The sequence below is a fragment of the Carcharhinus amblyrhynchos genome, chromosome 19 (genome assembly GCF_965287045.1).
Source record: "Carcharhinus amblyrhynchos chromosome 19, sCarAmb.v2.hapA, whole genome shotgun sequence".
In the NCBI taxonomy this organism is placed as follows: Eukaryota; Metazoa; Chordata; class Chondrichthyes; order Carcharhiniformes; family Carcharhinidae; genus Carcharhinus; species Carcharhinus amblyrhynchos.
This window is the reverse complement of record NC_137342.1, coordinates 29,697,204-29,723,620: the sequence shown is the minus strand read 5'-3', so window position 1 is coordinate 29,723,620 and position 26,417 is coordinate 29,697,204. Positions and strand designations below refer to the sequence as shown.

At 41.0% G+C, this 26,417-nt stretch overlaps 1 protein-coding gene across 3 annotated transcripts in view; it reads right to left on the bottom strand.

Moving 5' to 3' along the window:
- Positions 1–26,417, bottom strand: part of gsap (gamma-secretase activating protein) — a 98,264-nt gene that overhangs the window by 16,703 nt on the left and 55,144 nt on the right. For all 3 annotated transcript variants that reach the window (XR_013888976.1, XR_013888977.1, XM_080207457.1), the window contains exons 24-30: positions 24,960–25,055; positions 22,540–22,610; positions 20,773–20,873; positions 16,762–16,881; positions 7,312–7,373; positions 6,618–6,722; positions 4,182–4,281 (exon numbers count right to left, since the gene is read on the bottom strand). Coding sequence is in view for 1 of the 3 variants with exons in the window: in XM_080207457.1 (XP_080063583.1) it covers positions 4,182–4,281; positions 6,618–6,722; positions 7,312–7,373; positions 16,762–16,881; positions 20,773–20,873; positions 22,540–22,610; positions 24,960–25,055 (655 nt within the window). In the remaining 2 variants the exon portion in view is untranslated. The remainder of the gene's footprint in view (positions 1–4,181; positions 4,282–6,617; positions 6,723–7,311; positions 7,374–16,761; positions 16,882–20,772; positions 20,874–22,539; positions 22,611–24,959; positions 25,056–26,417) is intronic.

Here is a 26,417-nt window from a genome sequence, read left to right as displayed (position 1 = left end):
TTCACTCTGGATGTAGATAGTTACATGGGTACGATGGTTATAGAGGGATATGGGCCAAATGTGGGCAATTGGGATTAGTTTAGGGGTTTAAAAAAAAGGGCAGAATGGACAAGTCGGGCCAAAGGACCTGTTTCCACGCTGTAAATCTCTGACTCTTTCAGAGCTGTATTCCTTTTCATCCTCCTGATGTGGAGTTGCCGGTGTTGGACTGGAGTGGGCACAGTAAGTAGTCTCACAACACCAGGTTAAAGTCCAACAGGTTTATTTGGTAGCACAAGCTTTCAGAGCGTCGCTCCTTCATCAGGTGAGTTACCTAAGGAGCAGCACTCCAAAAGCTCATGCTGCCAAATAAACCTGTTGGACTTTAACCCAGTGGTGAGACTTTTCATCCTTCTGACAACTTACACTGCCACATTGTTTTGTATTATTAACACATGGATAAAATACATTCAGCTTCTCATGTTAGTAATTTGAAACAGATTTTAAATAGCAGTGTCCCAAACACCGAGCCTTGCGATGCTCCACAAGTTACAACTTGCGATTCTGAAAATGACTCTTTACTCCTATTGTTTTCTGTCCATTAATCAATCCTCAATCCACCCTAATATATTAACCTCAATCCTATGAGCCCTAATCCTGTGTAACAGACTCTTCTGTTTTCAACTACATTTGACTACCTTCTGAAAATCCAGAATATATTACATTAAATGTTTCCCCCACGGACCCTATTAGTTATATCGCAGAAACATTTCCCTTTCAGAAAATCATGCCTAATCATAGTAATTTTCTAAATGTACTATTATCAATTCTTTAACGTAATGTAGCATTTTCATTACAACTGATACCAAGCTAACTTTCTTCCCTGTTTACTCTTTCTCTCCTTTCTTGAACAGCGAGGTACATTTGCTACCTTCCAATCCACAGAGACTATTCTAGAATCTATACAAATCCCTTGGGATTCTCCTGTGTACCAGCTGGCAGCAACATAGGAAGAAGTCAACAAGTGCTTGCCTGTCCATTTGGTCAGGGAAAAGAGAATGGCCACAATTCTCCCATCCCAACCTGCAACTTGTGTGTTGGATCAGGGTGAAATGCGTGTTGCCAGCCTTGTTCCGGAATTTGCGCATGCGCTGGAAACGCATGCGCATCTCCCAGAGCCAGGAGTTGCAGGCCAGACCATGTTGGAAACCGGCAGGAAGACAGGTAAGGGATTTGGATTTTTTTTTTAGTATTTTTTAAATGTCTTTTACGTTTCATTATCAGGAACTTCCTGGTTCCAATTGAATCTCCCACCCCACCAGGAGTACTTCATTCTGGCAGGGTTTAAACTAGCTCCCCATGTTCAGGGAACTAGCAGTACACCCCGCCAGAATGAAGGGGAGCAATTGGGTCCCCTGCCCAGGGGGTCAGGTGGCAGGGAAGTGGTATCTCCTGGGAATGGGCATCCTGGCAGTACTAGCCTGTGCTCCCAGCATTGCCTAAGGGGCAAAGTGCCCATGCCCAAGGGGTATCTTGGCACTGTCCATTGGGCATCACCCATGAGGCAGGTGACTGGTGGAGGTCCCACTGCCACTGTGCATGGCTATCGGTCTGGGATGGAGAGGAGCAATTGGGATGGGTGGTCTGCTGGGGGCGGGGGAGGACCTGCCCCCCAAGGGAGCGAGGGCCAGGGGTGAGGGGGTGAGGGAATGGGTTGGACATCGGGGTGCTCCGGGGCAGGGGGAGGGGACAGGAATGGCCCAGGAATTGTTGTGGGGGCTGCTATCGGGCCATGTGGGGCATGGACGGGGGTGGGGCAGCGCTGAGGGGGTCCCGGGCTGGCCAGTGATCGAGCTGGCAAGCAAATGGGGAGTCTGACAGATCGGGGTCACTGTGCATGTGCAGAGTTCCAGAACTGTCAGACTCCAACATGAATAGGCCCTGCTCCCCTGAGTTTTTAATGGGTTTCACAACTGGGATCTCTGCAGTGCACAGAGTGCAGAGGTTTAAGTGAGAAGTTGAACTGACAAAACAGTCGGGATTTAGAACTGTTTTCCTGCTAATACAGTGTTTTTGGGAGAATCGTGGCCAATATTTCTTTTCGTTCTCCCTTCTTCCGAAAGCAGCAATCATTTTGGGATATAGCCTTCCTGTACTCACCTGGATGGTTATTAATTGTAACCCTTAACAGCAAGAGTTAGCAAGCTATTACTGTCAAATTTATTCAGTTAGCTTTTAGAATAGTGTGATCAGGGGAACCTGAGAGATAAGTATTGTCCAAAGAAGTCATTTTGTTTCACCAATACAAATTTCTTAGTTTCAAATATTATAATAGTATTGCAAGACATTGCATAGATCATCATAACTGTGTTCCAATCCCTGGAATATGTGGAACGTCAGTGCAGTGTATCAAGACTTAAGGAGCTATATTTACTATTTTCCAAATATGAACACCTTCTTCCATTTGTAGTCTCTATATAAATCATTAACAATTTGTAATTTTGAATATCCATCAGTGATGAAGATTTAGTCCAGCGATCATGGAGAGGTTAGGGGGACATTTAAATGCAGCATTGAATATTGCACTGTGGGCGGTGTTACCTTTTGGATAAGATGGCAAACCTGGGCTCTGACTACCTGCTCAAATGAAAGTAAAGATGCCAAAGACTCTATTCAAAGAAAAGCAAGTTCACTTGATATCTTGGCCAGCATACTTACCTGGACCAACATCGCCAAAGAAAACCAATTTATTTCCCCTGCATAGGATCTTGCTGTCCACAACTGGCTATCTTATTTCTTTATACATCTTACATTATTTCAAAAGTAATTAATTGATTATATGCACTTCAAGACATCCTAAGGATATGATATGCTATTACATATATGCAAATTATTTCTGTTCTACAGCTGGACCATTTAGTAAAACTAACAGCAACAGGCTCACAATGAAGGAGCGAAAATATTCGTTAATCAAAGCTCAAGAGAGAAGCAATGCAAATCAGAGAAGGAATCTTAAATGTGTACAGAGTCTTCAGTGCAAACAAGGAGATTAACTTCCTTACAGTGCAGAAAGAGGCCTTTCGGCCCATCGAGTCTGCACCAACTCTCCGAAAGAACATCTTACACGCATGTTCACTGGCTGTACACATCCCTCATTTTCTCCAGGACTGGAATATTTAAGTCAACACTGAAGAAAATTTAAAACTTGCAAAGAGAACTCCTGCTCCTAAGCATGCACAAGTTCACAAACTAACCTGGATTGTGAATGTAGAAAAAATACCATTGTGTGTTTAGCAACTTCAGATTGGTGGGGGGAGGCGGGGAGAAAAGACAGAAAGAGAGGTCTTACCAAAAAAATGGCAAAATGTTGTTTCTGGTGAGAAAACCTGCGTGTTTCTCTCCAGATTCTACCACACTCAAGGGGTGCGATTCACTCCATCATAGTGGGGGCAAGTTCTAAACACGCTGGCAAAACACAGCTGCTCAGAACTGCAATAAAACTTGCCTCACTCCACCACCGAGATCTCAGGGGCCTCTTCCCCCTCACAATTGGAGCCGGCACCCCTCAGCATCCCCTTCTAGTCCGCCTGCTCCTAACCCACAACCTGCATGAACCTCCACTCTTTTCACTCCCCTTGAAGCTCCCACTGGGGCCCACCCCTTGGCACTGGTTGACACTGCCAGGTTGGCATGGACATAGTGCCAATGTGATAGTGCCAACCAGTGCCATAGGACATTTCCAAGAGACAGCCTGGCCATGTTGTGAGTCTATTATCAAATAAATCGGTTGGACTAAAACCTGGTGTTGTCAGACTTTTTACCATGTCCCTCTCCCCAGGGGCCAACGCTTACCTTTACTCCTCTGGGGAAACCCCCACATATCTGTGGGGACCTGCTGTAAACAGCATCTAATGGCAAGATGTCAAGATATAGTGGGGAGAGGGTGGGGTGTTTAATGCCATTAAGATGCATGCAAATGCATGCAAAGCAGGTCCATTGTGGTGAGGAGTGGGGAAGATCTGAAGTTGTTGGCAAGAACTCCAACTTCTGGATCTTGAGCCTCTGCCAGCAACTTTGCAGATGGTGAACTAGGTCTCAACATTTCTCCCAAAGATACAATAAAGACATGTGAATCATATAAAAACATTTTGTTTGATTCCCAATATTTGCAGAATTTTGCTTTCATACACAATCATACTCACCTTGATCTTCCACTTCCGTTAAGAATCTTGCCAGGTAAGTCAATGGCAAAAAATCAGACTCAAGTGGAGTCTTGTCCCTGAGGGAAAAGTGTTTTGATTTCTGAAAAGAAATTGACAATAATCATGAGTTTAATCTACCAGATTGTTTGGTAGAATAATTATCAATAAATATTAAAATGATTGTTCCAATTAAGCCAGTGCAAAATTATATTACTTTCAAACAACAGGACCTCTTAAATGTACTTCATTTAAACTAAATTACATCTCAAATACGTAATAACTCAAATGTGGTATCGATTACACTGTGATCTGTAACTTATCAATACATCCACCCTACATTTAAGCATAAAGTCAAATCAGCCATTAAGAATCAGTTCTTAAATATTTTAGCTGTTTATTTGAATGGATTGTATGTCCTGGGCTGCTGTACAAAGAGCAAATACTCCAAAGCCAGAAAAAATTACAATTTGCACTAGTTGAAATTAGAAGTTTCTGCATACAAGTAAATACATAATATAAAATCTACATATACAAAAAACTCATAATAATTGCCCACTGAAGGACACGTACTCTGTTTGATTACATGGCATATATTCCTTCACTTTGAAAGCATCAAGCACTTCCAAATCAGTGGTCAAATGCATAATGAACCTTCCTTTCATTTTACTCAAGTCCCAAACAAGTCTCAGAACACCATTATGTACAAACATGGTGCTAATAACAATGCAACAACCACTTTTTAGTAATTACTCATCAACCTTAGGTTACAACACAAACACATCTGTAATTTTCCACTAATTGGCGGTTATGTTCAGAAAAATCTAAAATAACTAAAATTGAAATCAGAAATAAAAATTCACTCTGGTGCAGTAAGAGTTGGCCTTGGAGGTGGTTAAGGAAGATCATAGAATCCTACAGTGCAGTAGGAGGCCAAGCAGCCCATCGAGTCTGCACAGACCATAATCCCACCTAAGCCTTATCCATATGCATTTACCCTAGCTAGTCCCCCTAACACTAAGAGACAATTTAGCGTGACCAACCCATCTAATCTGCACAACGTGCATACTCTGCACAGACAGTGATCCAAGCTGGGAATCGAGCCTGGGTCTCTGGCGCTCTGAGGCAGCAGTGCTAACCACTGCCACCCCACTGTAACTTACTTGGGCAAGCTTACATTTCGGTGACAGGAGTGAAAAGTTGTCTAATCCTCATCTTTAAATCCATAAATCCACCTCCCACAAAAGACAAGTAAATACAAGTTCATTCAACTAATGATTATTTTTTTGTTGAGCATAATGTGAAAAAGCAGAATCCCTGGTCCCAAGTTAACAGCTGCAAAAGAAGATGGAAAAAGAAAATACAAAAGAAGAAGTCAACACTTCTTCATAGATTTCACAATATAATCCTCAGCCAAACAGGGTTGCAATAATCCAGGACCCTGCGGCTGGAACCAGGAGAAAATGATAAGCCACTGTGGGCTCAGATTCTTCTCTGAACCAACTCTGTATAATCCAAAAAGCAATAAGAACATAAGAAATAGGAGCAGGAGTAGGCCATCTAGCCCTTCAAGCCTGCCCCGCCATTCAATAAGATCACGGCTGATCTGTCGTGGCTCAGTTCCACATTCCCGCCCTCTCCCCATAACCCTTAATCCTCTCGCTTATCAAAAACCCATCAACCCGCGTCTTAAAAATATTTAGCGAGGCAGCCTCCACCACCTCAACAGGCAGAGAATTCCAGAGATTCACCACCCTTTGAGTGAAGAAGTTCCTCCTCAACTCCGTTCTAAACCGCCCCCTCTTTATCTTGAGGCTGTGCCCCCTAGTCCTACTGTCCATTCTGAGCGGGAAGAGTCTCTCCACCTCTATCCTATCCATCCCATTCATCATCTTATACGTCTCAATGAGATCTCCCCTCATTCTTCTAAACTCTAACGAGTACAAGCCTAGTTTATTCAGCCTCTCCTCATAGCTCAACCCCCTCAACTCCGGTATCAGCCTAGTAAACCTCCTCTGTACTCCCTCCAAGGCCAAAATATCCTTGCGTAAGTACGGCGACCAAAACTGCACACAGTACTCCAGCTGCGGCCTCACCAATGCCCTATACAGCCGCAGCAAGACCTCCCTACTTTTATATTCAATCCCCCTCGCTATGAAGGCCAGCAATAAGGTAATTCTAATTGTACAAGCAGCAGAATGTGTGGGAGTGATTTATGGTAACTGTGTTATTTCAGCCAGAATGTATGCGGAAGATTCTGAATGAAGCCTGTTGTTAAGTCAGGCCTAAATATAGATGTGTGTGTGTGTGTGTGTGACATGTAACTTGGTTTGAAGTACAAGCATGGTGATATGTACACATATTGCAAGGACATAACACAGTGGAAAAGTAGAACAAGAGTAGGCTCTTATATTTGCATTAACAAACTTTACTGCTCACCTGTTGAGTACAATGGTTTTTCAGGAGGGTTTCCACGTAGTTCCTTGCAACACAGGATGAACTGATTGGATGATCCCAGAGATGACAGATCTTCTGTCCAACGGTCTATAATATAGAAGAGGCCACCAAAATCCAATATTTATCTAATAGCTTTGGTAGCACTTTTACAAAATGTTACTTAAAATTAACACAACAAAGATTTTGCAAGTGATAAACTTCCAGATTCACAAAATTGGTTCAGCTTTCCTTTTATGAAGCTTTTAAGTCAAGTAGAGTTTAACCAAAGTAGACTATACGGGAGTTGCCACTTAGCACTTTTTTGTTGTACAAGGCATTACTGTTGTATGAGGCATTTATTCACTAGCTGTTCCAAATTAGGCACCAGAATACTGTCAACTGAGCTAAGTCAGACATCTAAACATTCAAAATCCAAGCTAGAACACAATTACATAATCTGAGGTAATGTAGTTTGTAGTTGTGTTAACATTAAAAGTTCAGAGAGAGTTTATGTAGAACTCCATCTCAGATCGAGCAGATGGGGTAGAGCCATGATAGATCATAAATGGTTAGGAGTAGAAATGGCTCTCATCAGCTGAATAGCCTTTTTTCATTTCTTTCCTTATGAAAGTAATGAATACTGAGAGGAGTGAGAAAAAGAAATGTGAAGAGAACGTATCTTTAATTGATCAGCTACCTCTGGAACTCTTGTCGCAATGCTAAACTTGATACTTTCATTTGTCTTGGAATTATCAAGTTCTGGAAAGTAAGGAAAAATGTACAAAAATTAAAATGCATGCTAATAACATTTGCAATCCATCTTTTAAAATAAAAGCAGCAAGTTCCATTTACCAAGAAAAAACAAACATACAATAAAGGTACCTATATCAAGAATAATATTTCTTTAGGAATTCACTTCCTTGTATTTCCAATGGGCCTAAAATTGATGTTTGACAGAATGAACAGTGAAGCACGAACATGCACATGGAAACAGAACAATGGCAGGTGAAGTGCAAAGCAACAAAGTGTGAGCTATTGCCCCTAGATATAGCAATAGGAGGTGGCAATTTAAATACTAGAAGGAGAAAAAAAACTGTTGGGATTTGGGAGAAGAGCAGGGTTGTTGGACTAATTGAATTGCCCTTTGAAAGAGCTGGCACAGACTTGATGGGCTGAACCTCCGGACTGTACTATTTCTCTGAAGATACAGTCCAAATGGAGATATCTTAAATAGGATGACAGTAGTGATCGAGGTATACATCATTAAAAATTTAACATGCGGGTATTTTTTAAAAAATTAAATCAAACAAGATAATGAGTCATTTTGTACCCATGCAGTATGTACCAATGTCTTCAGCTCCCTTATTTCTATCCTACTGAGGGACCAGAGAAGGATGTCTGGCATTCTTCACATCTCATAGATACCTTGACAAAATAAGTCATTGTGAATAAGTCATCGAGAGTATGGACAGGAAGGTCAGAACAGAAATTACCCCTGTGCACTGACAACGTGTGCTACAAAATCAAACCAATCACCTTTCAAAGCCTTTCAGATTTTGGGTGAGACCAAATAATTACATGTTTGAATAATGAAATGTTTATCCATTAGAAGATGCACACTGGTAATGAGATGTATTACCACTGACTGATTGTTAAGTAACAATCTGAAAAGTCATGTATTTGGAGCTACGAAACACAAGTCAGGTTTATTAAGGCAGAAAATGAAATAAAAGCAACTGTAAGCACTGAAACTTCCAAAAATGCTAAAGAAGCATTGCCATTTTTTTAATTCATTTTGAAGTAATGAAACGTCACAAAGCTTTAGTAATTCTCAAAGCTTGGCACACACATCCGGGAGAAGCAATGAGTTATTCCAGTAACCCAACTCATCAATTGCAAAGCAAAGATTTACTCTCAGATTCAGCTATCGGACTTCAAAAATGCAAAATATATACCAAATGTGTTTTATACCCACACTGGGACAAAAGGAATAACCAAAATGAAACTTCTGCAATTAACCAAAAACTGATTCTCAAAAAAAAGGATAGATAATACCCAACAGCTGGCAACCAAATTTGGTTTCAAAGATACAGAAACTGCCCGATAATAATTGCTAAACTTTCAACATCATCTCGAAACAAAATAATACAGAGCATCTGAGAAACAGGATCCCGTTGGTGGAACAATCAAAATTAATTGTTACGGAGAGACCAATAATTTGGAGAGAAATTTGAACTTCCAATTAATAGCCGAAGGAGTTAACATTTTTAATTTTTTACCATTAACAAATAAGCAAAAACACTATTGATGAAACATGATTTTCTTTTTTTAAGGCACTTTATATTTTAAACTGCGGAGAAGATTCCTCTTTTATACTTATCCCACATTGCAATCACAATGTAATTACAGTCCAGACAAGAAGTGGTTGCTCCCAGCTTGCAATGAGTTCCTGTATCCCTGTTTCACTGAACAGGAACTTTGAGTGACCATGTCCAGGTGCTGTCCGCCATCTAAGAGTTTGTTAAGTCCACAGCAAAACCTGTTCTGATAATTCTTTTCTCCCCGCACCATGTTAAAATGAACCTCCAGGAATCCTTAGATGGCTGCAGGTTTTGACTAGATTTGCTCATCAAGTGGCATGACAAGCAATAAAATTCATTAAATGCTCAAGGCAATTGATGTTATCCTCCTTCACCATACCCATAAAGTAATCTTTCATAAGCTGGAAGTACACAACTTCAATAGTAATAGAGTGTCTCATTCCCACTGCTGAGAATGTATTCACAGCACCACAAGTTTATATCAGCAGTTCCATTATGAACATGGACACAATGAAATTTACATGCAGAATGTATGATTTTTAAATTGTAACTAGAATACATTTACGCAGCTTGATCCAATTAAATCACCTCTATCTCCACTTCATCTGAAAATATACATCATCGTGACAGCCTGGAAGAAGTTTGACTTTGGGTAAAATGGATAATGTCAGATCAGCTGTTTGTGAGATATCTATTATTTTTATTGGCATTGAGGTCAATAAACTGATCGAAATTCCCTCCCACAATCAAATGCTTTGAGTTCTCGTTATTTCTCACGTGGAGCATAGGCTTAATATTGATATTAAATAAGGTAAGAAAAGGAGGTGATGGCAACTCTGAGACTTGGAAGAGTGTGGTATAAGAGTCAGGAAACAAGCATAAGTTGTTAGTGATAGAGCAAGCCACAATTTCCTCAAGAGGCAGAAGGAAAATGTGAACAACAAAAGGCAGCAATGATTAGGGGAGAATGCTATCATTGTGGCTAGTCACCAGTCCAGCTTTCCTTCCAGTTACCAAGAAATATTGCGCTGTAATTGGATACATTTTTTGCAATAAAAATATACCACAGAAATATGTTTAGTTCTAAAAAGAAAAATGTCCTTCTGGCTAAGGATACTGGGAAGAAAATACACTCAAACAAAATTAATGTGCTCTCCCAAACCACATTCAGATTGAGAGACTGGGTAGATCATCTCTCTCATGGCTGCCTCCAGGTGATCATCAGAAATTGCTCAACTTAAAATCTGAAAAAATGCATAATGTATCTTAAATTCACAACAATAAACTATACACAACACCTAGATGTGCTGGAGCGAAACCAAAAAGGAAATATGCTGTACACATTTAAAAAGCAAATAACCATCTGTTAAGAATTGATTTAAATTAATAGATCTAAGATTTGAATGGTGTGATTTATATGTCACTTATGATACTGAGTATATCTCACTTATGCAATTTATTCATTCAGGACACTTGTGGGATTTCAAGTATATGCAATAGTTTCTCACTCAGCATGGACAGAAGATAAAAACTATTGCTTAACTATTAGATGCAGCATTAGTTAGAGGCGGTTCACAATGTAGTCACAGTAGAAAAACATAGAACTTTAATAGTTTGTAAAATCATTACAGCCTCAACAATTTGTATCTACAATTTATGTTATTTGATTTTCAGATGATCACATATTATCATCTGCTTCAGCCTCAGGCAGCAGGCAACATAACCTCAGATTTCACTCTATATCATCAGAGCTGGAAAGCATAGGCTTTCCTCTGGGTGGTTTTCCTTCCAGCGAGTTGACAGTGAGCAGAACTCTTTAATGGCACTTTCTCTGCATGATTTCAAATACAGATATCCCAAAAAAGTTAGCACTGGTTGTGGGTTTAACTGGAGAATGTCTTTAACAATACAGTTCTAGCAATAACTCAAACATAACTTGTTCACAGTTGAGCGTGCAGCCGCTCAGATCCAAGCATGAGTGTAAAGTGCTGCATCCCCCACAACCTATCAATTCTGTGGCCCAGCCACTGCCTCCTCAGATCTGGAGGCCATGTCAGCAGATGGAGAGGGGGTGACAGGAACCTGGATGGGGTGTTGGAGAAGGAGGAGAGGAAGAGGGGAAGAAGGCTACAAGGAGCAATCATCTACCAATTTTAGCTGGACTGAGTAAGGGGACCATTATGTGCAATTTCACTTCGATGAAACAGAACTCCTCAACTCCAGCATGAACTCTCCATTTTCCAACCATTCACCCATGTCAGATTTCCTGCTCAGCATCATGTGGAGGCAATGGGGAGTCTCATTGCCTCTTTTCAGAAAGACCCACTGCATCATATGCCAAACAAGAATCACAGTACTATGCCCAGGGGGGGACAAATTGCTGGACTGTGATGAGCTTGCACATCCATGGAGCACAGAGTTCTGTACCTACAGTGGCAAAATCATTTGTACCCCTCCCCCCACTTAAGTGACACTGGAGTGGAGTCAGGACTCAGATGAGGAATAAATGTCCGTGTCCAAGGATGTAACATCACCACTGTTTCATTCAGCAGGCATCAATCCAGAGACTGGTTAAGTAGATGGCTTGGAAAAGTTGGAACTGTTGCAAAAGAGAAGGTTGAGAGAAGTATTGATAATTATGAAGGTCTTGGACACAGCAAATGGAAAAAAACTGTTCTCCCTGTTGGAATGATTGAGAGCGAGAGGGAACAGATCCATGGTAATTGGCAAAAGAAGCAATGGAGACATGAGGAGAAACTTTTTTTAATTCAGTAAATGGTTAAGGTCTAGAATATTCTGCCTGAGGGTGTGGTGGAGGAAAGTTCAAATGAGGCATGCAAGAGGGAATTAGATTATTGTCTAAAAAGTTAAGGTGAGAAGCTGGAGGAACTACTCATTCGGAGAGCCACTGCAGACTTTATGGCTGAATGGCATTCTTCTGAGCTCTAACATTTTTGTGATTCTGTAGTCATAGATCAGTACAGCACAGTACAGGTCCTTTGGCCCTCAATGTTGTGCCGAGCTACGTCCAAACCCAAGATCAACCTATCCCACTCCCTATCATTCTGGTGTGCTCCATGTGTCTATCCAATAACTGCTTGAAAGTTCCTAAAGTGTCCGACACCACTATCACATCAGGCAGTGCATTACACACCCCAACCACTCTCTGAGTAAAGATTACTCTCGGAGTAATATTATATCAGTTAACTGATATAATATTCTTTTCCTTCCAACTATCCTTCTTACAATGTCAGATCAATTACTTTTTTTATTAATTCATTCAAGAGATGTGGGCATCGCTGGCAAGACATGTATTTGTTACACGTCCCTAACTGCCCTTGCACTGAATAGGTTCTTCAGCCATTTCAGAGTCAACCACATTGCTGCAGGCCTGGAGTCACATGTAGACCAGACTGGGTGAGGATGACACATTTCCTTCCCTAAAGGGCATCAGAGATCCATTTGGGCTTTTACAACAATTGATGATGCTGTCACATCACCAACTAATTTTCTGTTCCAGATTTATCCATTAAATTCAAATGCCGCCAGGTGTGTCTCAGGATTTGAACCTGTGTCTCCAGGGCATTGCCTGAGCCTCTGGAGTAGTAGATCAGTGCCATTACCACTGCATCACTGTTTTGCCCCTCAGACAAAGCTCCACCTGCACATTTGCATTAGCTGTCATTGTTGTCCCTTGAGATTTCAAAGGGAATTGTGCTGCCAGTATAGATGTATATGTGTCTCCTTTTTGGCCTCTTTGCACTCACACACACACAGATAGCTGATTCTAGTATGAATTGCTTTAAAGACTGGAATTTATATTATGATCCTCTCAAAGGGAGTCCACATCCAGTTAGGCAATTAATTACCCATTGCTCATCCAGACTTATCTTTAGGATTACAGTCTAGTGAAGTGATTCTTTAAAACTAGAATTACATTTTGTGCCTGAAAAGTCTTCCAATGAAGGTAGCTGCATGACATGGACTCAAAAAGGAAGCACTAGCTCAAAAGGAAACACACAAAAACAGTCAAGCTCAAAACATTTATCTAACTTTAAACAGGATATTCCTTGAACACATTTAATGTTGAACTCCTGTAGAAAAACCAGTTGCGCAAAGTAAACAAAAGGGTATCAGATGCTGCATTAAGGTAGTCAAACATGAGGAGGTAGATGGTAATGTCATATTTGTTTGTAATATTTTTTATTTATCCATGGGACATGGACGTCACTGGCTGGGCCAGCAGTTATTGCCCATTACTAGTTGTCCTTGGGGAGTAGTTGAGAGTCAACCACAGTGCTATGGCTCTGGAGTCACCTTATGTAGGTCAGACCAGGTAAGGATGGCAAATTTCCTTCCCTAAAGGATATTCATGAACTAGTTGGGTTTCTTCAACAATTGACAATGGTTCATGATCATCAGTAGATTCTTAATTCCAGATATTTTTTATTGAATTCATATTCCACCATCTGCCGTGGCAGGATTCAAGTTGGGCACTTAGACAAGTTCAAGGTAATTGGGAAGAGTCAGCATGGTTTTATGAAAGGGAAATCACGTTTAACTAACTTAACTAGAGTTCTTTGAATGAGTAATATATGGATAGAGAGAAGCTTGTAGACGTACAGTATTAGGATTTCCAGGAAGCATTTGACAAAGTGCCATATCAAAGATTATTGCAAAAAATAAAACCTCATGGTGTAGGGGGCAACGTATTAGCCTGAACTGAAGATTGGCTGGCTTGATCTTTGTCTAACTGGAAAGATGTGACGAGTGAAATCCCATGAGGGTCTCTGATGGATCTCAGCCTTCTTATAATTTACATTAATGACTTAAGACCAGGGAGTGAAGGCATGGCAACTAAATTTGCAGATGACAGAAAGGTAGGTAGGATAGTATGTCATGAACAAAACATATTGGCCAGAATGTTACCACTGTTCGTGCCAGCAGGATTTTCCCATCCTGCTGCAGTAAATAGCGATTTGGCTGGACGCTAAATTCTATAACCTCCCTGCAGCGGAAACATGGCATGAACAGCCCATGAGCTCATATCCATAAAGTTGGCAGATAGATATGGATAAGCTGTGAGTGGGCAAAAATCTGGCAGATGGAGTATAACGTGGGAAAGTATGAAGTTCTTCACACATGTTGGTAGGAAGATAAAAAAAAAGTATATTACGTAGATAGAGAATGACTTCCAACTGCTGAGTTGCAGAGGAATTTCTGCGTTCTCATGCATGAGTCACAAAACATTAGCAAGCAGGTGCCGCATGTAATCAATATGGCTAATGGAAAGCTGTCTTTTATTATGAAAGGTATTAAACATAAAAGTAAGAAAGTTATTCTTCAGTTATGCAGGGCATTGGTGAGACCACATTTTGAATACTGTACAGAGTTTTAGTCTCCTTAATTAGGAGTAGGTACGGAGAATTAAGAAAGCATAAATGTATTGGAGGCAGCTCAAAAGAGCCTGCCCCGCCATTCAATAAGATCATGGCTGATCTGAAGTGGCTCAGTTCCACTTTCCCGCTTTCTCCCCATAACCCTTAATTCCCTTGCCTACCAAAAACCTATCTACCCGTGTCTTAAATATATTTAGCAAGGTAGCCTCCACCACTTCAACGGGCAGAGAATTCCAGAGATTCACCATCCTTTGAGTGAAGAAGTTCCTCCTCAACTCCGATCTAAACTGCCTCCCCCCCCCTTATCTTGAGGCTGTGCCCTCTAGTCCTGCTGTCCTTTCTAAGCGAGAAGAATCTCTCTACTGGCCTACTGTTAGAAGCCCAGATCGGGCCAGACTTTGTCACCGCTAGTTCCTGCAGTTGGCTTAATCTGATAACAGGTTATATGTAAGCAACAGCATGGAGATGGACACTAGGAGCGGATCCTGGTGTCCTGTCAGGCAGACATCAAAAAACCCACTGGGTATTGAAACCCCCTCCTGGGACCTCATTGGCCAGAAGCCAGAGAAGTTTCTGGAAAGGCAAGCAGGCAGGGGATAAAGAGACACATTTTCAGACACCAGCAGCGAAGACTCAATGAAGAAGACGACCCTTGACCATTCCGAAGACTGACCAGAGAAGGAAGGGAAGAAAAAGATGCCATCGAGAGTCACCTTCGTGACAATGGACCAGAGGGACTCAGAGAATCGAGCCTGCAGTTTCAATCAAACCATCTTTGCGTGTAGTATACTTGAATCTGGGGTAACCACTTGTTTTATGTGGGTAATTTAAGGTTAATAATGTTATTATTAATAAACTTGTTGAACCTTTACTTGTGTTTGACCTTTGTCCATCTTGCAAGTAAGGGCACTGGGGTAAAACCTTGGAGTAAACAAACTGGTCTAAAGTATCTGAGAATTAACAGGTTCAACATTCCTATCCCTGCAATGTAGTCAGCCAGATCGGAAGTTTAGGGTACAGAACTTTAATCCAAATCCACCCACACCCTTAAAAGGCATTCCCAAAAATCAGAAACCTTGGGAATGGGATCAGGAATCAAGTCCAGGGTGCCATTTTTAAAGAGCTCCTACATCATCCCAACTCAGTGAAAATCCAGACCTACATTTTTCTGCTCTGTTACTGCAAGCAGAACAGTGCTGTTACAAGGGAGTGCTATAGGTTAGTAACTTTGGAAGTTGCCAAGTACAAGACGGGTTTTTCTCCACATCAATAATCTTAATTTATTGTATTTTGCATGAGGAACAACTGTCATGTAGGAATGTTGCAAGCAGCATAACATCAGCACAAATTTCCAAAGGATGTTTCAATGTAAACCCCTCCACCAGTAATGAAAATGAGTCGCCATTTTCACAACTGAGACAAAAACACAAAATAATTTATTTCTACTGGCACATACAGGACAGTTCAAAAGTGTTTTCTGACCAAGAATGATTATAAACAATTCTGATAGTTTCTTATTGATTCTCTAAAGAGTCCTGTCAGCTGGCTTTTTAAGAGCGTTTGAAACAAACATTCCAGGGTATTTGCATACCTTAGTAGAGAGTAGAATTATAAAAGTACAGAAGGAGGCTATTTAGCCAGTCACGCAAGTGCCAGCTCTTCGAAAGAGAAGATATGCTTCGTCCCACTTTTTGTCAGAAACCTTACACATTCCTTACCTCAAGCCAAATTGATCCAGTCCTTGAACAATCTAGTAGATCCTTCCTATTTACTACAGGAACATTGTCCTCAATCATTATGATTACATCCCCTCTTCTATCATTCCAAATACTTGACAACCAAAAGTATTAAGGACCTATGCCTAGCCTTATTTGAGCCATGTCTCTTAATGCAACTAGGTCATAATCCTGTAAGGCCTGCAGCTCATCAACTTAATTAGTTATACTTGGGATTTTGACGTACATACTTTAATGCTTCCTATGTCAATTTTGTTATTTTCTTCAGTCTGGCCCTGCATATTTTGAATTATTTCTGTTTATTTCTCTCTATCCTCTGACGTGATTGTTGCTCCCTTCTATTTTCTGGTTTCCTCTGCCTGTCAAATTAATTTAAACCTTCCTCAACTGCACTAGGTCACAGGGCAGCGCAGAAGTTTGGTAACTGGCTTTAAAAAATCATAGGGGAATAAAGAGAAATATGAGCAAGTAAAATGCCAGCATTCACTTTAGATGAAAAAGCTATTATTTAACAATATTACAGTCAAGTGATGGAAACATTGGCAAAAACGCCAGAAATCTTTTCATGCATCATAAGAAATAAGAAATTGTTCTTTTAAAAACAGAATCATCCCTGTTCAGGGCAATAGAACTGTTTCTTTTCCAGCAATTATTTTGTATATTTTTAAAAATATAATTCAAATTAGTTTACCTTCAAGTAGCCTGGTAATAAATTGTTCTGTTGGATGCAACATTCCAAGGTCAATGTAATGCAGTAGGGTGTGTAAAGGAAGGCATCGTACCCCAAGCACGATGTGAATTGTACGATAACCTGGATTAAAACCAAGGAGCAGAAAAAATCCAAAAAGGTGGGAAATTAGTATTTATAATCACATTTTTATGCTTCTTCACAAAACTTAGTATGGTAAAATATTCATTTCCTTTAAAGGAGTAATTAGTAATTGTCAATGATTATATATTATCTTTGAGAAATAAAAACTGCACCGAAAAAGTGGGTAGTATAATGGCCAATGAGATAAATGAAGGATAGTACCAGATTGAAAGAGTCAAGCCTGTATTTAAAAATTAGCAAAAATGACTAAGAGATTAAGAGATGGAGAAAATATAATACTGAAAAGAGGTAAAACAACAAAACGTAAGAGTTTTCACAGGTGTAAAAATGGGGAGTTAGTGAAAGCAAACATGGGTCCCTCAGAGACAGCAGAAATTATTATGGGGAGTAAGGAACTGGCAAAGAAGTTAAAATACTTATTTTGTCTTCACATGAAAAGTCACAAAGAACATACTGATCATTGTGGGGACCAAAGGTCTAATGAGAGTGAAGACCTTGAAAGAAATTAATATCAAAGAAAAAGTATGAGAGAAATTAATAGGACTGAAAGCTAAAAACTCTGCAGGAACTAATAGCCTACATCTTAGGATTTTAAAAGAGTTGGCTGCAGAAATACTGGGAGAAATCTTACCAAAATGGCAGTGTTGCTTCTGATCTGAAACAAGGAGTGTTTTGCACCAATGGCCAAATCTTACAGCTCATTAGTATTAATTTTTATCCCATGTGTTTCACACTGCTCCAGCAGCATGTTCCCTCTGATTTGCCCAGCTCCACATAAACAGCTGCCTAGCACTTGTTCCACAATGTCTGCAGGGGATTGCAGCCGTGAAGCCAGCACCGGGCTTCACAGAGGGGTATGGACCTGACTGCTTGGCAGAGTGTCGTAGAGACGGGAAACCCAAGCTTCAAGAAACGGCTGTCCAGTAGGATGACCACCCTCCACTTGAGGTGCACTGGCAGCCTTGGTAAGTGCCAGTGAATTACAGAAGTGTCGGAGGATGATGAATGATCTTCTTTGCTCAACCAGGGTAAGTGAGCCAACCCCAGTCTCTCACTGGCCTTCGTGCAACCCCCCAGCCTTTTCTATCATTCAGCCACCTTGGCCTCTGCCAACACCAGGCATCAAGTCTCGCCTACAATCACCATGTTTCCCCATTAGCTTCTATGCTCCTCACATTCCAGCTCCACCCAAACCCCATGCCTGCCACACCTTATCACCAGATCTAAATTGTCCACACTCCGACCTACACACTCCCTATCCTTGTCATTGCAGGACAAACTAGAGTATAACATGCATCAGCGGGTGCAGCCAGCTGGAGTCGCACCCAAGATACAAACTCTCACATGTTTCGAGGAGCAGGCCCTCAAGTTGGCCAGGGAAGAGGAAGAGCATGTCTGTGCTACTGGTGATGTGGGGGCAGCAAAGAAACATGAGAATTCTCAACACAAATGTTGTAATTCCTCAAGTCTCAAGTGAGTATCACTGTTCTCTCCCTTTTCCATGTAATGCATCAATACCGTGTGCTTTCTCTTGCAGGCCAACTGCCAGAATAGGGTAGACCATCCTCACACCCCCTGGAACCACCAGACTCCAGCAGTACAGATGGGGACTTCTCCAACCCCACTGTGAAAGATGCATCACAGTTGTCACCCACACTCGGCACCAGCACAGACACACACACCTCTCTGTGTCCAATAAGGCAGGCTTCTGGGTTACTCACAGCTGATGATCCACAGCAGGCAGAGGCAGGTACGTCCAAAGGAACTGGCATTCAGAGGGATGCCAGAGCCCAGGACTCTGCTGAACCCCGGTTAATGATATGCCCCTGGACCCAGTCATCTCACAGCTGCTGGAGCTCAGGAGGGATGACAGCAACCCTCCTTAGAGTACAAGGCCAATTGGAGGAGCCCCATCATCTTCTACCTTCGTCGTCCACTACGTCCCTGGAGCAGAGAAGCTATGACATCTCCAGAGCCTTCAACATGTCATCGATGAAGATGAACATCTCGCCAAGGGCATCCCCACACCTCCACCCCTTGGCTTAAGATAGCCACACAACCACGAACAGACCATTGCATGCAGCAAACTACCTAGCCTTCAGGAGAACGGTGACTATGACACCACATAATCCTGCCACAGCAACCTCTGCAAGATGTGCCGGATCATCGACACATCCATCATTTCACGTGAAAACACCATCCACCAGGTACATAGTACATACTCTTGCGGCTCAGCCAATGTTGTCTACCTGACATGCTGCAGGAACAGATGTCCCAAGGCATGGTACATCAGCGAGACCACACAGACACTATGACAACGGATGAATGGACACCATTCGACAATCACCAGGCAGATGTGTTCCATTCCCGTCAGGGAACACTTCAGCAGTCAAGGGCATTCAGCCTCTGATCTTTGGGTAAGCATTCTCCAAGGAGGCCTTCAAGACACACAATAATGCAGAATCGCAAAGCAGAAACTGATAGCCAAGTTCCACACACTCGAGGATGGCCTCAACCAGGATCTTGGGTTCATGTCACGCTTTCTGTAACACCCATGACTTGTCTGGGCTTGCAAGATCTCACTAACTATCCTGGCTTGAGACAATTCACACCTCTTTAGAAGATAAGAGTTAGGAGCAGGAGTAGGCCATCTGGCCCCTCAAGCCTGCTCCGCCATCCAATAAGATCATAGCTGATCTTTTCATGGACTCAGCTCCACTAATCCTCCCGCTCACCATAGCCCTTAACTCCTTTAGTGTTCAAAAATTTATCTATCCTTGCCTTAAAAACATTCAACGAGGTACTCTCAACTGCTTCACTGGGTAGGGAATTCCAGATTCACAACCCTTTGAATGAAGAAGTTCCTCTTCAGCTCAGTTATAAATCTGCTTTCCCTTATTTTGAGGCTTAGTTCTAGTTTCACCTGCCAGTGGAAACAACTTCCCTATTCTCTTCAAAACTTATACGTTTCTATAAGATCTCCCCTCATTTTCTGAATTCCAATGAGTATAGCCCTAGTCTACTCAGTCTGTCCTCATAAGCAAACCCTCTCAACTCCAGAATCAACCTAGTGAATCTCCTTTGAACCCCTCTCCAATGCCAATATATCCCTTCTCAAGTAAGGAGACTAAAATTGTACACAATACAGCTGCAACATAACCTCACTGTTTTTAAACTCCAACCCTCTAGCAATGAAGGACAAAATTCTATTTGCCTTCTTAATTACCTGCTGCACCTACAAACCAACTCCTTGTGATTCTTGCACAAGGACACCCAGGTCCTTCTGCAGAGCAGCATGCTGCACTTTTTGACCATTTAAATAATAGTCCATTTTGCTGTTATTCCTACCAAAATGGATGACCTCACATTTACCAACATTGTACTCCATCTGCCAGACCCTCACCCACTCACTTAGACTATCTATATCCCTTTGCAGACTTTCAGCATTTTCTGCACACTTTGCTCTGCCACTCATCTTAGTGTCAATGCAAATTTTAACTTGTACTTAACCCTATCTACACTCACATTGTCTGCACCTGTGATGACTTGATTACCTGTTAAGGCTCACATTCCAACCATTATCTTGTAATTGAGTCTGTGTCTATATAAGCCCTGTTCCAACTCCTACTCACCTGATGAAGGAGCAACATTCTGAAAGCTCCTGCTGCCAAATAAACCTGTTGGAATTTAACCTCATGTTGTGAGACTTCTTACTGCTTCTGCCTGATGAGATGGTGCCGTCACTGCAGGCACAGAGTTCTGACAAAGGGTCATTCGGACTCGAAACTGTGGCTCTGTTCTCTTCAACTGATGCTGTCAGATCTGCTGAGATTTTCCAGCATTTTCTGCTTTTGATTCAATAAACATTACCTGGTGGAAGAGGTAGAGAAAGTCCTTCAACAGCTTCCAAAACACGAGTCATCATGTGGAACACAATAAACTCTGCAGGATTTACTGTCTCTCTACTGGACCTACAAAGTGTAATAAAACAGATTTAGTGTAGCGTTCTTCTCAATTTACAAAGTATTTTAAAGACTATTAAAGTGAAATTCAGCAGTGACAATTGTGAAAAACAGGTAGAACCACATTAATTACTTTTGAAATACACTGCCCAATTTATAAGGAAAGGAAGAAGTCAAATGTGGTGTATAATTGGCATTAAATCCAACATGAAGTGTTTTGTGCTCTTTCCAATGTAACCTCCAGTACACGATCCTCGAATACATACTGACTCCATACGTTAATGCAAGTTTCTTTGGCTTTTTCTTGAACAGAAGTTATTTTATTCTAGGAGAAATATCTTCTTAAGCCTATGCAGCAAAATTAGCCAATGTTTCTTCCCCTTCCACGCAAAAAAATCAATTTAATTAAAACTAGTGGAAAAGGAACTAACCCTATAATTCCAGAATTCTCTAATCCCCTCTTTGGTATATTAATAAAATTAGGAAATCGTTCATTTTCCTACATGCTGGGGAACTAAATTTTTGAACCTTTACTACAACGATTGCCTACTTCCAGCTCAGAGCATTGTCCATCTCTGCTTAGCTCATCTGCTGCTAAAATCCTAGTCCGTTACCTCCAGACTCAACTAGTTCAAATCTCATCTGTTCTACTTCCTGGCTTCCACCCTCCATAAACTTGAGTTTTCAAAACTCTGCTGGCTATATCTTAACCGGCAGAGTCCCAATTCACCCATCCCCCTTGTGCCCATTAACCAACACTGCTTTTGGGTCTACCAATGCCTCAAATTTACAATTCTCATCTTCACACATCACTATCTCTGTAACTTCCTATAACCTAACCACACTCCAGGACTGTGCTTTGGTCCAACACTGGCCTGTTAGCATCCCCAACTCCTTTCATCCAATTATTAGTGACCAGGCCTTCACCCACCTCTATATCATATTGAATTGTGGAGCAGTCTCAATGACCCATATGGTCTTCAGTTCCTATTTCTTATGTCTTTATATCTTTTGTATCTAACGTCTGAAATTTCTTCTCTAAGTCTCTCCATCTCTTTCTACCTATGTCTCACCAAACTGTTGGTCATCCCCTTGCACTGCTCAATTGTTCTCTGATTATGCTCCTATGAAGCATTCAAGGATATTTTCATGCATTAGTGTTGCCTTAAAAATGCAAGTTATTTTTGTTGTAATTAGTCATGTAAAAGATGACTCACATGTTTGTCAAATAAGTAAATGAGATCTTATTTTGTTCTGCACAAACTTATAAATTGAGAAGCTGTGGCTCTAAAATGTACAAGTCTGTTTGGTACTTTTTAAAATACAAACTTTTGCTTAAAATTAACAGTTAGAGTCATAGACATTTCTACAAAAAAATGAAAGTAAGCCCTGTATTCCTTCACATGCAAATTTAATACAACAGGAGCAAGGTTTTACTATCCCCACCCCTCACAAAAATATTCCCAGTGGTTCATATGTTTATGTACAAATTTCCTTTGCAGACACTCGAATTTCAATTTCCCATTTTTAAAAATTAAATTGTACCTACAACCTAGATACATAACATGAAGAATTTAACAATTTAATGATAAATAAATTAATATTCTTAGTCCTTGTTTGACCACGTCACATTTCGTGCTAAAAATTGTTCTGTTTTAAAATTAACATCACTTACAAGCACAGGATATGGGATTTAAGGCCGTGTTTTTTCCATATCTTATCTACAATCTGCCGGATGCATCCAAGCTAAAAAGGAAGGACAATTAATTCCAATTTATTCAAGTTTGTGGCATAGGCACAAACTATACAATTTTAGCGGGTTTTAAAACTGCATAAATAATGCACAGATAGCCCATCAGACATCAAAGTCAGCTGTCATTGCAAGTTTTGAGCCTGCTCTAACCCACCAAATGGAGAAGGTGGAAAATCCAGCACATCAGTAATTTTATGAGGATTGCAACTGTGGGGTCAATAATTACTGACTGACAGACCAAAACATGTGTGGAGCAAGAAAAGAAGTTATGGCCGAATCAAATGCATCATTTTAAAAAAAGTGCAGTCGGGAAACTGAATCTACAATCAAGCAATGTTTTACACCCAAGCCCAGCTTGATGATTAGAGAGGTAAAGGTTCTATTGCATGAGGTGGGAAGAATAAACATTTTTAAGAAGTGCTAAAATCTCATCATGTTCATAGAACTGCCCTTGCAATGCACCGCATGACATCAAACGCTAATCGCTCAAGCAAAGAGGTCTCAGTAGAGACAAAAAAAGTCAATTCAGAAAATTCCTTACCTACACTAATCAAACAACCTGCACGTCATGATTGCTCATGAAGCATCAATATCTAAATTAACTAATGAGGTCCTTGTACTCTTAACATACAATTTCATATATAAAGGGCCACAGTCATTCTATATCTCATGTCATAAAATTTTGTTCCGAAGATTACTGACTTCCAATGAAAACATATGCTAGCTTGAATTAAACCTAACACTCCAAATAAATGTTACAGACATTACCCCTTGCCCTATCATTCTCATTCATTTGTGTCAATTTTGGACCCAGGAAAGATAGATCAGAATACTTTCTAACTGGTGAGATGCCGGGAACTGTGAACAACCAGTGCAGTTTAGGGATCCAAGTACTGTATTTACTCCAAGCTATTGGACAATTTAAGTACAAATAAATAACTGAAAAGACAAATAGCAGATTGGTCTTTATCTTAAGGGGGCTGGTATACAAAAAAGCAGAAGTAATATGACAGTAACATCAACTCCAGTTAATTCTGTCATATAACGTATGAACTAGACTGCTATTCCCTTGAGTATGAAAGATTAAGAGACAGGCAGGCAGAGAGAGACAGACAGAGAGAGAGAGAGAGACCGAGAAGGGAGCGGTGGTGGGGGAGACAGGGAGCAGTGGGGGCAACAAGGAGGGAGACAGAGGCACACAGAGAGCGAGGGAGACAGAGGCACACAGAGCGAGAGAGACAGACATAGTGAGAGAAAGAGACAGACACACACAGAGAAGAGACACAGAGAGCCACACACACACACAGAGCCACACACACAGACACACAGAGCCACACACACACACACACACACACACACACACACACACACACACACAGAGAGGAATGAGACACACACACAGACAGAGAAATAGAGAAACACACACAGACAGAGAAAGAGAAAGACAGACAGACAATGTTTCCTCTGGTTAGGACTTCCAAAAAAAAATTTAAGTTCAGGCATTCAGGAACAATGTCTGTAACAATAACACTTCCTCACACTGGGTATTGGACCTCTTTCCACTAAAAGACTGTTAAGAAAATTTCAAAATTGAGCTTGATTGAAGTTTGTTAGGCAAGGGTTACAGAATCAATGATGGGTAGATGGGAGTTAAAGTATGGATCATCCATAGTCTAAGCTCAAGGGTTTACCTATCAAACTTCCTGCTGTTGTTGCTATTTTCGATGATCCCTATCAAATGGGAAGAAACGCTGAGGGAGATGATGAACTAAGAATGTAAGACTGCTGTATACCATATCCATTTAATTGCAGTTATCCTTAAAGTAGATCATAGAGGTCTGCAGCTGCCACACTCATCTTGAGTATGTGGAGAAAGTGTCCTCAATCACTGCCAAGAGGATGGGATTCTCTGGCCTCCCAGCCGTGTGTTTCTTGGCAGGGGGAGGCGGCTTGCTGTTCATGGGTGGTGGGATTCTCCAGACTCACCGCTGTCAATGGGATTTACCATTGAAGCCACACCACACCGCTGGGGACACAGTTTATGTGTCAATTCTATTTTAAACAGATAGGAAATTACAGAAATTTAAACTTGCCAAGAGCACTTTAGTCCAATTGCAGGTCCTTGTCTGACCATTTCACACCAGGAAAAGCTATTCCATATAATCAGAAAATTTGCACTATATGAATGTTACATTGTGTCTTACTGCTCCAAAACAACTTGAAAACCAATTGCTAAAAAAACAAACTGATATGACAGGAAAAGAGCCAAGCACACTATAATTGATAACTACCTGATTATTAATCAACTACTTAACGTTAAAAATAAAGAAAGCATCACAAACCAAATTCACAACATAGTTGTTAACTATCAGGTCAATCTTCTTCCTTCCTATGTAATGAAGGTAATTCAGTAGATATTCCTTCAGCTTCTCAACCATCTATAGAAATGAAGTATGTCACAATTAACATTACTTTTTCCATCACCTAACAGGTAATAACAACAAAAGCTGCAATAACCTGCCACTTTGCAGCCAAATGACTTGAACAGTTTAATACCAGACTTTAAATACTATCCCCACTTCTTATGGGAACTTCCGTGAGAACATGATTTGCCCATTATATGCAAGACCAATATAACATGAGAGTAGTATGCAGCATTTTAAAGAATATAAAGAGATGCTTATCATGTTAGCTATGTAATACTAAAGCCAGGAGGGTCATGTGGCACAGTGGTTAGTGTCCCTAGCTCTGGGCCAAAAACTCCATGGCCACAGAAGGTGTGTTCAGAATGCGGCCAAGTAGGTTGCTTATAAGCCTGTAAATCCTTCCGATACCCCTGATGGCAAACAACTGCAATCCTTTATTAAGTATAATCATGGACCAATCCAATGAAAGTCCATGGTTGTCAATGCCCTCCTAGGACATAATACCTGAAGGAGGACGAATGCCAAAGTTCAGTTGCGCATAAATTAAGCCTGGATCTACAAGCAAAAGCTATGGGGAATATCTTCAGGCAGACCACATTTGACTAAGGACCCCAAGCTTTGTGACACCAGCTTACCCTGGCCATGGTCATCAGAAAACTGCTGTGAGCAAGGACCATCATTCAGAGTCAAGTCAGAACCTGGGTGCAATTGGAAAAATCCAGATGTGACATTACAGGGAAGCAGGTGGGTGATTGGCCAATGAACATCTTCTATTTATCTTATCTAAACTAGGAAATATCAAGGAGGGCAAGTGGAATATTTATTGAAACAAAAAGAATATAAGCAAATACAGGATTAGAAATATTAATTAAAATGTAATCATTAAAATAAAAAAGCCATAAAGATAGCAGGGCAGGTGATGTGTGGCTGTTGCAGAATGTGGGCACTCGTGAACATCTGTGTGATCCAAGGCTAACATGTCTTCAGCGTGCGTTTGCAACACAAGATGCTTTGACTCAGAGTCACTGAGTTGGAGGACAAGCCTCTGGACGCTACAATGCCAGAGGTGGGGAAAGCTAGAATAGGAATGTAATGGTAGTGGAGGATAGGGCATATAGTCAGGGGGTGAAACTTAGCTCTCTGCAGTCAGGCCTGAAAGTCCAAAAGGCTGCGTTGTCTGCTCCATGCCAGGATTCGGAACATCTGCCTCTGGGCCAGAGAGCAACCTGTCGTTGGAAGGGGAAACCAGTTGTCATGGTCCCTATTGGTGCCAATGACATCAGTGGGATTAGGAGAGAAGTTCCATTTAGGGAACAGGAACAGATAGGGAGTAAATAAAAAAATTGGAATCTCAAAAGTACTAGTCTCTGGATT